We start from the raw sequence: 11,732 nt of genomic DNA, 5'->3' as shown, positions 1-11,732 counted from the left end.
ACTTCTACCTCTAAGTCAGATGTACCCTTTAGGGTCTCCGCTTCAAGAATCGGACGAAATCCATTGCTCCTTCCCCTCTCAGACCCCAGACTTAGTGCCAGGGTCATTCCCAATCTATCTATGCCACATCTGTGCTGACCTAGAACTGCCAGGTTCTCAAGGAGGGTGAGCAACACCTTCCTCCTCCATCCAAGGGAGATGCTTCATTTTCACCGCTGGAGCAAAACCTATGGAGCTGACTCAGGCACAGCAAACCTGCTCCAAGATTTAAGCATTTCTAATACACGCCATGTATCATCCAGCTCCCACAGGCTATCCGTTATTAGTTGAGCTCCCATATCATACAAGGTTGAGCCTGTGATCTGACAGATTTGTTTACCCTTCTACTGTCCGGTCGGTCACCTGCCTGAGACTGGGACCAGAGACCAGTCTTAGGGGTGGCATCCCTAGTGCTTGGCAGAGTAGTAGTAATAGGCAGTACTCACTGGGCACCAAACTGCTAAGACCTCAGTCTCAAAATGCCCCGCTGCCACCAACTGATTATTTAAGACTGTGACAAACATTGAGCCCACGGCTCCCAGAAGCATTGTGATAGGTGTATGTGAACAGCAGGGCCCTATGGGAACCGGGGCGCTGAAGCTAATGGTCCACTGTTCCTTTCCAGATGCTGTCAGGAAGGCAGGGTTAAGAGCCTATGGCAGCCAGGCATGGCAGTGCACAAATTTAACCCCAGCTCTCAGGAGGTAATGGATCTCTGACTTGGAGGCCTGATCTACAGAGAGGGTTCCAGAACAGCTAGTGCTACACAGAGAAACTGTCTCAAAAACCAAACCAAACCAAACAAAACCCCAGATAGATGGATAGAGAGCAAGCGAGAGAGCTAGACAGACACACACTATGGCAAGCAGCCACCTTGGCGCTGGGTGGCCTGAGGGATGGAAATCGGGTCACCTGGTCAATGGGTCACAGGCCGGGGTGGGCATTCGGGTCCCAGACGGCTGCAGGGACTGGATCACTGCCCCCGATCCAGGACTCCTTTAACTTTGGGATACCTTCGTGCAGGTAGGTAGTGGGGCTGGGGTGACAGCCACCATAAGTTCATAGGCCCTAGGAGCGACCGAGCTGTAACGTGCAGAGGGCGGGCCAGCGCCCCCGACTGCCCGCCTACAGGTCTAGCCAGCCGTGGGGTGGGGAGTTCTCAACTCCGCGAATCCCTCTGCAGCGTCCCAAGCCTAAGGCGTTACCTCGTGCGTCAGGTCTCTGGCGGCCCGGGTGGCACTTCCCTAGCACATGCAGAGAAGGCGGGGCGCAGCTATCGGTTGCCAAGGGAAACAGAAAGAGCGACAGGCGGAAGTCACGAAAGACGGTGCCCGGAAGTCCCGCCCCAACATGGCCGCGCCCGGAGGTCTCTTGGGAAGCCAGCCGAGTACTGCGTCATGTGACGCAAGCTCTCGCTCCACCCGTCTGCAGCCACTCCCTGTCTCCCGACCCAAAGCTCGAGAGGGCCACGTGACCCTTCCGGGGCCAGTCACGTGAGGCGCGGATCCTGGGTGGGAGGGGGGATTGGCCTAGGTGGTCCGGAGTGCCAGGAAAGGAGGAAGATGGCGGGGTGCAGGGGGTCTGTGTGCTGCTGCTGCAGGTGGTGCTGCTGCTGCGGTGAACGCGAGAGCCGCACTCCCGAGGAGCTGGTGAGCGGCAGCCTGGCTGGGGAAGGGGTAGTTGCTGAGGGATGACAAGATGACAAGAGGCGTTGCCGGGGGTGGGGCCGCGCCGAACTGTGCCTGCAGGTGGCTGCGGGTGGGGCCCCGGGGACCGCTGCCTGGGCTCTGGAAGCATCCGTCTTTCTTCGCGTGCTCAAGTCAGAGTTCTAGTCTCATAAGCTCTCTCTAGACTCTGAGGGAGGATCTCGGCCAGCTTCGGTAAATGTCATCCGTATTACCTTTTATCGGAAAGGAGTTTTGAATGAAGCAAGCATTTTAGAATGAGTCCTTTCACAGGACTTGATGTCCGTGCACTTGGCTTAGTTTCTCCAGCCTTTTCTTATTCTACCCTTCACTCTTTCTGGGTCACTGATGATCCAGCTTCCCCTTGCAAAGCAACCTGGGAAAACTTGAGTTGTGTTCTCAGAGTTGATACATTTCCTCCGATTTCATATTCAGTCTATTGTCAAATGAAACGCGAATTTTCACCTCGCTTCACATAATGCTCACCTCAACTAAGCTACCATCAGACATCTTTCAGGTGTCCCGAAGGTGAGCATTATGATTTAGAGAATTCATCAATCAATAGAAATATAGAGTTCAGCTAGTGACTAAGTATGTTTTTAATTTTTTTTTAAATTTTGTTTCCCCTTGAAGATGGTTCTAAGCTAATTTCGATTTTAATAATACTACTCCCGTTCTACCCGTAACTAATAAAAAGGTCTTCATTCTGTGAATCTGTTTTTCTAGACCATCCTTGGGGAGACACAGGAAGAGGAGGATGAGATTCTTCCAAGGAAAGACTATGAGGTGAGGAGTTCGGGTGCTGTAGTGAGAGGCCTGGGGTGCTTCAGGCCTCCAACCAGAGATGCTCTTTGACCTTCTGCCCCAGGGAGTGGGGGTGGGGGGGAATAACGGACCTAGGAAGTGCTGCCTAGCACTTAACCAGGACACACAGTCTGGTGGTGATACATCCCGGTTCTGCCTAGATATAGAGCATGTTTGCCATTAAACTCATACTTATACCGGAGACCCAGGGTCAAAGCTCTTTCCTGTGAATTTTCATAACAGTCATGCTCATGAGCTGTCAGGAAGCCTTGCTTCTCTATTCTTGATTATAGTTTCCTGTTTCAGATATGGGACTTTTAAGAGTGTGAGGGGTCACATGTTGTGGTGCCCCTTTGGACCAGCACTGAATTTTATTTTTTTTAAAGACTTATTTTTTTAATGTTATGTATAAGTACACTGTAGTTGTCTTCAGACACTGGTTTCTATTACAGATGGTCAGAAGCCACCATGTGGTTGCTGGGATTTGAATTCAGGACCTCTGCAAGAACAGTCAGTGTGCTTAACCACTGAGCCATCTCTCCAGCCACCCTATCCAACCTTTTGAGTAACTCTGTCACTCCTGTTTGTAGCTCTCTTGCCTTAGGCTCATAGCATGTTCATGTGAATTTTTTTTATGAATAAGTGTTTTCTTTTACCCAAATCTTTAATATTTCCCATTTAGCCATCTTCACATGCAAGCTTGTAGGAAGCAGTTTGTTTTATGTTCAGAGGAGCAAATTTATTCAGACACTTAATCAGGAAAGTCTGCTCAGCTTATATCCAAGGATCAACCAGAAAACTCTTCTGTTGAGATGTTGGGTATAGTGGCTCATTTCATGAATGAAAATTACAAAATACTAAAGATTTCAACCATGGAGGTTATGGTGGAGGAGTTGCCTCATTCCCCAAACCAAAGAACAGTGTATACAGTAGAAATAACAGGTCTGTCGTAGTGGAAAGGAGAAAGCTTACGGTCAAGAAGGTAACTTACCGCCTGGCACATGTGAACCAAGTACAGATCCTTGGTGTTGTCTTGCCCTTGTCTCCCTCAGCAGCCTGACCGAAGTGATGCAGTTCGTCCAGTATAAGTAGACCATGCCATATGGATCATAGTATGTCTACAGAAGTGTACAACAGTTGCTAGTCTATTTCAGAACATTCCGTTCATTCCAGGAACCCATGCTCACCAGCAGCCACTGAGCATCATTCCTGTTGCCCCCGACTCTCTTTTTGTTTGTTTTCTGACACAGGGTTTCTCTCTGTAACCTTGGCTGTCCTCGAACTCAGAGATCCACCTGCCTCTGACTCCCAAGTGCTGGGGTAAAAGGCGTGTGTCACAGATGCCTGGCCCTGAGCAGCCTTTTAAAATTTATTTGGGATTGGGGGGGTGGCAATGACATTTTTCTTTTTTAATTTTAAAATGTATTACAAGGGGCATGATGGCTTAGCAGTTAAGAGCACTGGTCCTGTGTTCCATTCTGTCTGTATTGGATTCCAAGTATTCAGTGTCCCTTTGTGGCCTCTGTGGGAATAGGCAAAACACTCATGCACATAAAAATAAAATCCATTGTTTTTGTTGAGGGGTCCCATGTGGAGGCCAGAGAACAATTCTATGGAGTCAGCTCTCCTACCTTTACTTGGGTTCCAGGGATGGAACTCGGGTTGTGGGCGTGTGGTTTTGCTCACTGATCCATCTAGTCAGCTTTTTTTATTTAAGACAGGGTCACTCTGTGTAGCTCCAGATGGCCTCCAGTACAGCAGTGTGTTTGTATTAGCACCACACCCAGTGTAGGCAGCCCTTAATCTGTCTGTAGGTTTGCTTCTTCTGGGAAACTGAAGCTGGTTTGTGGAAACCTAGAATGGGACAAAAACCATTCCCGTTTATCTCTTTGGGAAATAAACTAGCCATGCCTGGATTAAGAGGAGAAGCAGGCACAGCAGGGGGATAAACTGGCCATGGCTGGATTAAGAAAAGAGAGGCAGTACATACCTGTGAGCCAGGCACAGAAGGAGAGATAGATATGATAGCATTCTTCTCAGGACAGATGGCTATAGGCAACTTCAGAAGAGAGAACTTGGTTTTAATTTTTAAAAAATTTGACATTTAAAATAGAGGCATTTTTATTGGATTTTACATGGATCTTAGGGTGGACAGATGAGTGAGTTTAAAAAACAGATACTTGCCAGGGACAGTTTGGGCTCTCTACTGGATCTTCAGCTGCCTTGTGATTCTGTCTCAATCATCTGCCCCTATTGACAGGAAGTCTGGAGAGGGATTCCCAGCATTTGACTGTCCTGTGGCAGATCCTGACCTTAGGTAAACAGAGGCTTCAGAGAAGGCACTCCCTTTCCCTCTCATCCAACTCTGTACCCCATTTTTGACACCAGATGCAGGAGGCTTATTTGCCCAAACCCAAAGGAGATCTCCAGCAGACACTGGCTGGTTATTTGGAGGTAGTAACAGATCCCACATGTTGAGCCTGCTGAAAGTGTTAGGAAGCTGGGTGTGGTGGCACACGCTCTTAATATCAGCACTTGGGAGACAGATGCAGGCAGATCTCTGAGTTCTGAGGCAGCTTGGTCTATGTAGTGAGTTTCAGGACAGCCAGAGCTACATAGTAAGACCCTTGTTTGTTTGAAAAACAAACAAGCAAACAAATAAATAAAGAGCTAGGCTGCCCTGCTACCCGGTCTGATTACATTGGTAGAGCCACTCACAGCATTCAGGGCAACATGATTTTGAGTGCCCAGTTAATTACTAAGGGATTTAATAAAGGGTATGGATGGACAGGCAGATAGAGGTGTGCCGGTAAGGTTTGTGGGACTTCCCTGCTCTCCTGGGGGAGCTGTTCTTCCAGTACTCTCCTATGTCAGCAGTCTGGAAGCTTTTGGGTCCTTGACCTCTCGGCTTCTTAGAGGCTTTGTTACATAGGTGTGACTGACAGATGGTACCTTTGGTCTTTAGTGAGCTGTTTAGCCTTTTGCCTCTCAGAAGTTACACATTTCTCTCCCCTTCTTCCCTGTTTCTATTTGGAACACAGTTTCCCATGGCCTGGGACTATATCTCAGTGACAGGACACTTTTCTAGCATATAGAAGGTCCTGGGTTTGATCCCAGCACAACAAAGGAAGGAGGAAGGATAGGGAGGAAAATAGAAAACTAAACAAAAGATTCTCTGGGTCTTGCTGTGTAGCGCTGGCTGTCCTTAAACTGAAGATACTTCTGAGTGCTGTGTAATAAGCTTATGCCTGGGTGAAAACTGAACTTTCTAATCTTGTCTCAGTGCCTGTGGTAGTCCACCATATCCTGATTCCTGTAGGGTGCAACCCTCAGCCTAGTCATTGCAATGACATACAGAAGGCCTTTGTCATGTTCTGGAGATCCAGGGCTCTGAAAGAGTTGGTTTTCAGGTAATAGGAGAAAGACACATGCACATTTAAGACATCAGAGAAAGAGTCTTAAAGCAACATAAGAGCCTAGTGTGGTGGCACATACCATCAGTTCCTTTACTCCATAGTCCAGAGTCTGGACTGTGGCCACTGCATCAAGTATCCTTACCAGAGGTATTGGAGACCACAGATAATAAGGAGCCCACAGCTCTTGGCTTTCTGACTGAAGGAGTCTCAACAGCTTGTTTTCATGTGGGTCAGTCAGTAAATACCCTTTCTCTTTTTTCCTTAAAATACAACAAGATCAATAGATTGCAGTATTTTCATTTTCCTACCTTGTTCTGAAAAGCGGTTGATCTGATTGACTTTCTAAACTCTCTCTCTCTCTCTCTCTGTGTGTGTGTGTGTGTGTGTGTGTGTGTAAGTGTATAAATCTGTATATATGTCTAGTCACTCATGAGTGCATTCAATTTCCTCACAGATTTTCTTCCTGGGTTCTGCTTAGGTTTTCGTTTTTGTTTTTTACGATTTCATTAGTATATGTGTAGGTTTCTGTGTGGGTAGGCACACATGAATACATGTGAATTCAGACACCTGCTGAGGCCAGATGAGGCTGTTGGATCCCCTAGAACTGAAGTTATAGGGCCACTGTGAGCCACCATGTAAATGCTAAGAAGCAAACTTGAGTCTCTGGGACGAACAAGTGCTCCTAACAGCTGAGCCATCTCTCCAAGCCCAGCTGTTTTCCTTAGTATAACAGCCAACCAGAGGCCTAGAGTTTACATGAGTAGCATGTATGCAGTCCTGTATACTCTGTCCCCAGCACTACACAAACCAGGAATGATGGTGTGCCCTGTGATCCCAGCACGGAGATCAAAAGTTCAGCATCACTGTTGGCTACATAGTAAATCTGAGGCATCCTGGGCTTCAAGAGATCCTGTCTTAGGAGGGGAAAAAAGCACATATCAAGAGAGAATTTCTGTACGCAGTTGTGAACATCCAAAACAGTACTTAGAGATGTTTTCCCATTATGTATGCCAAGTTCTGTTAAGTGGAAATAAGACTGAGCTGTTCATTTCAGACTTTGTTTCTGTGGTGCCAGATCCCCTCTGTACATCCTTGGCCCTGGTCATACATTTCACTCTGCATCATGCTTTCTCATTTGGTCTTTTGAGAGGGTCTCACTATGTAGCTCCAGCCTGCCTGGAACTTACAATACAGACTTGGCTTACAACTCAGAGGCCTGCCTCTGTCTCTCAGAGAGAACTGAAGGTGTGTGATACCACACCTGACTTGCATCTTGCTTTAAGATTTTTTTGGTTTTAAATTATATGTGTGGAACTGGAGAGATGGCTCAGTGGTTAACAGCACTTGTTGCTCTCAGCGTCCTCGTGATGGTTCCAACATCCACAGACACCGGGCACACTTATGGTGCATGTACATATAGGCAAGTAAAATATGCATGTGCATAAAAACCAATCTAAAAACTTTACACAAAAAATAAAAATGGTGTGTGTGTGTGTAAGTGTGGATTTGTGTACATGAGAGCAGGGCCACTTGAGGCTGTTGTGAGCCACCTGATGTGAGTACTGGGAACTGAACTCAGGTCCTCTGCAAGAGCAGCCAGTGCTCTCAACTGCTGAGCCACCTCTCTGGCCCCAACCTTGCTTTTTATCACGTCTTTTTTCCCTTCATGAGTCTGGACAGTTTTCATATCTGGTGATAAGGATTTTACTGTAATGGTGTGATCGTTAGCTAGTCTTGTGTTGAGATGTGTGATGACTGATTTACTCCAGGACTTTTATAAAAAAGGAATTTGGACTTGCTCTCAGCCGTCATGGATGGATTAAATTGTCACACATCACACATATATTTGGCTGACTTAAAACTTGTGCCTGGGAATAAGGCCACAGGCCAATGTCAGCCTTGCTTATTAACTGCCGTGGCAGTGGAGCTGTTTATGGAGAAGGGAGAACATAGGTTGGGCCTTTTATTTGTTGACAGACTGCTGCTTCTCCCAGGAGACTTAGAATTTTGAAGATTTCTTTTGACTGTCTGTGGTGTACCTGCACACAGCCTGCACCATGTCTGTGATCTCTGGAGCCTGGCTGAGGCAGTACTGCCGGGGTGGGGGGAATGAGGGAGTGGGCTCAGTCTGTGCCTCTTCTGTTAGGCGTGAGAAATTGCTTTTAAAAATAGAGTCCGTCTGGGTCTGTCTGGTGGCTAACCTCATTTTCATGGAGGCCACCTATAAAGAGAATCACAATTCGTTGATCTGGGTTAACTTGGTCCTGGTTAATTGAAAGTATGTTCACATGTAATTGGGCAAGACTGGTGATGGCCTAAGGCCTTTTACTGTTTTGTAGAAACAGGAGAATTCGTCTTTTCTTTTTTTCCCCAGTGCTGGTATGCAGCACAGGGCCATGGGGATGATTCCACCCCCAGGCCCTAAGAATTTGCTAGCAAAAGCTTTTTCCTGAGCATGAAGCTTCTCAGAAGCAATGCATCTGGCTCTTACTGCAAACATGACTCACCTGGGGGTCCTGTTCACGCACAGGTTTAGAAGCCTGGGGTTCATTGGCCACAGGGTTGGAGTCTGCATTTGCACTGAGCCTTCTCTGGCACTGCTGATACCTACTTTCTGCTGAACAGGAGGAAAGTGGAGCTTTCCTTGGGTTAGGTTTTGTTGAGATTCCATGTGTATCATCACCATTCTTGTGTTCTTTCAGAGTCTGGACTATGACCGCTGTATCAACGACCCTTACCTGGAGGTATTGGAGACCATGGATAATAAGGTGAGCCCACAGCTTTAGGTCTGCTAGCACTGAAGAAGTCTCAACAGCTTGTTTTCTGTCCTCATGGGACTCCATCAGTGTCCACTTGTGTCTTTAAACCTTTTCATGAAAGAGTGGCATTTAAATCCCTAAACCAAGTTGTTGAGATGTCTCAGCAGGAAGAGGAGTCTGCTGCCAGGAGTGCCAACGTGAATTCGATCCCCAGTACCCAGATAGTGAAAAGAGAGAACTGACTTTAAAAGTTGTTCTCTGGCCTACACACACACACACACACACACACACACACACACACACACACACACACGGACACACACACACACACACACACACAGACATACACATTGCCATACACACAGACACACGTACAGACACACATACATACATACATACATAGACACCACATACACACAGACACAAACACATATATGCCCTCTCACATGCACAGTGTTGGTACATGCAGTTCCACCCATATGTACAAAATTCTTAGACTTCTTCCTGCCGTCCAATGTACCCTAGTCACGGTCCCCAGTTCAGTCCTGTAGGGCTTGTCAGTTCCCTGGAGCACCTGCAGCCGTCCCTCCCCACCATGCTTGCTGTCTCTGTAGATTTAGTCCAGAACTGCTTAACCAAGACACATTTTGTTTCTCCTGTCACTAATGGACCCATTCTTTTCCCTTGTGAACAGAAAGGGCGAAGATATGAGGCGGTGAAGTGGATGGTGGTGTTCGCCATTGGCGTCTCTACTGGGCTGGTAAGTAGTGGAACCTGGGGAGAGGGCAAGCTGGATGGGTGGGGATTAGAGGGAAAGCCTGGCCTGAGAATGACACTGTATCTGCCGCTGTGACCCTGTCTCATTGGGATAGTTGTCACTCTGCTGAAGACTGCCTTTTCTTTTTCTTCCTCCTTTTGAAATTAATTACCCTGGTCCTGTTTTTCCCATGACTTCACATTGGCTTTGAGTACTACAAGCTGAGCTCTCCTAGCGCTCAAGGCTTTCTTGGTCAGAACTCTAGTCGAGAGTGGTCCTTTCTGGTGGCAGGTAACACGTGGCAGACAGAGCCCAGTGCATGCTGAGGTCACACTGTCCAGGTCACACTGAGCTGTCAGCCGTAGATGCAGGGCTATCCCAGAATGAACAGGGCTCCTGGATTCCCCAGGCTCAAGGTGGATCACACACAGGGAAAACTGGACACATCACCACAGAGTATGATAGCAGTTATGTCTGGTGCTGTAACTACAGCCTTAACATCACTAAAACCAAAGAAGAGAAGCTGGGAAAGTCAGCACCCAGCCGGAAGACACACGCCAAGTCTGATTTCTGTCAATAAAATGGCAGAGAGGGGCTCAGCCTCCTTACTGCCTTTCTCAGAACTTGCCACAAGTCTTAGGCTTAACTCTTGGTGACATGTCTAAGTAGCACATACGTATATTTCATGTCACATGGTCCCAAGTGACAACCATTTTCCACACATTGAACTCTTGAGAGTTTTACTGGGGTAAATTGACAGGAAACATCTGGTGGCAGTAATGCAGTCAGGAGACCTGTCTGCTAATATTCTGAGGGTATCTGGGAACGAAGTTGAGTTGGTTTAATTGTGTTATACAGTTGCAGCATCCATGTGGGAGCAGGCACTGAAAACACAAGCGCCTGTCCTGTCCTGCGTATTTCTGGTTGTGCTCTCCGTAATAAGCATCACCTGCATGTAGTTGTGCTGTAGCCTTTAAGCGGCCTCTCCAATGGCTCCATCCCATAGATGCTGAGAAGGCAGCCTCCTGTTACTTAGCTGCTGCAGCCTTGGCTCTTCTCTCAGAGCCCTTTGATCTGTCTCCACTTTCTGCTTCGGTTGAGAGGCTTCTAGGCATTAGCTGGAGGGGGCTGGAGTTAAAGCAAGCCCTTTGATCTTCACTCTGCCACATAAGGGGGCTTCCTCGGCCTCCCGTAAGCTCTGTGGAGTAGAACAGTGGCTTGTAGGTTCCCAGGTAGCCATCGACTGATACAGGGTTCTCACTCGAAATAATGGCTTAGAAGATAAAACGGGCTAATACCAAGCCCAGAGACCCCTTATACTCACACAGCTGTCCATTAAAGTAGCAGTCTAAGGTGAATGCTTGTCCAACTGAAGACATTTTGGCTATTCTTTTAAATCCTCCTTTGGAAATTGGAAATTGCTGACCCAGTCTTACCCTCTCTAACCACAAGACTTCCCGTCCTTTTCTGCACCTGCTTTTTTTGCTTCGTTTCCTCTTTTCTTTGGAGAGTCAGTGGGGCTACTCTGGGGCAGGATCTCTCAAAAGCCAGCGTGACTAGCAGAGTTCACTGTTCTGCTGCTGCTGCTGCTGGTGCCACGAAGGACCAGAGGAAGTGCAGTGAGGGCAGGTGAGGCTCTTCCGAGAGGTGACCTGTACGCACCTGGAGATGACGATGTCTGCCCTCTTATCCTCTGCAGGTGGGTCTCTTTGTGGACTTTTCAGTGCGGCTCTTCACCCAGCTCAAGTTCGGAGTGGTTCAAACGTGTATCCTTTCTACGGCCCCGTTGTTTCGGACCCTTAGATTCTCGAGGTTCTTCCTTGTTGAGAAATTTATCAGTAAATGTGGTATTTGAAAGGCTGTTTGTTAGCCATCTGGGCAGGAGATTTTAAATTGTCACTGAAGGACAGGAAAGCAAAACGATTGACTGATTGATTGATTGATTGATTGATTGAGATACTGTCCAGTAGCTAGTGGCAGAGACTGGCCTGAAACTCCTCATATATCTGTCTCAGCCTCTCAAATGCTGGGATTACAGGTTCGTATCACCTCTCCTGGGTTTGGGATGAAGATATAAAGAGCAAACAGAGTGGATGATGGCAGGAGTGCTGTCTGCGTTCTTAAAACTCCAAAGATGTGGGTTGGAAGTAAAGACAGTCATCCTGGACCTTGACCTTAAAGTCTGACCACATTTAAGTAAACACTCCATTCATGAAGACAAGTGGAAACCCAAACAACAAGAAAACTACAAATAAAGGGAAATCTGAGTTCA

The 11,732-nt window shown here is 47.4% G+C and overlaps 1 protein-coding gene across 3 annotated transcripts in view; it reads left to right on the top strand.

The window, feature by feature from the left end:
- Positions 1 to 1,423: 1,423 nt before the first annotated feature.
- CLCN6 (chloride voltage-gated channel 6) overlaps positions 1,424 to 11,732 on the top strand; it is a 31,613-nt gene continuing 21,304 nt past the window's right edge. For 2 of the 3 annotated variants that reach the window (XR_013975137.1, XM_080921767.1), the window contains exons 1-5: positions 1,577 to 1,688; positions 2,451 to 2,510; positions 8,647 to 8,712; positions 9,398 to 9,463; positions 11,160 to 11,226. Coding sequence is in view for 2 of the 3 variants with exons in the window: in XM_080921767.1 (XP_080777893.1) it covers positions 1,602 to 1,688; positions 2,451 to 2,510; positions 8,647 to 8,712; positions 9,398 to 9,463; positions 11,160 to 11,226 (346 nt within the window). In the remaining variant the exon portion in view is untranslated. Of the gene's footprint in view, positions 1,533 to 1,576; positions 1,689 to 2,450; positions 2,511 to 8,646; positions 8,713 to 9,397; positions 9,464 to 11,159; positions 11,227 to 11,732 lie in introns of those variants that run through there. The other variant, XM_080921768.1, reaches the window with a different exon arrangement.

This window comes from Micromys minutus (assembly GCF_963924665.1).
Source record: "Micromys minutus genome assembly, chromosome: 9".
NCBI classification, from domain to species: Eukaryota; Metazoa; Chordata; class Mammalia; order Rodentia; family Muridae; genus Micromys; species Micromys minutus.
Note: the sequence above shows the minus strand (reverse complement) of the source record. Positions and strands in the feature narration are given on the sequence as shown.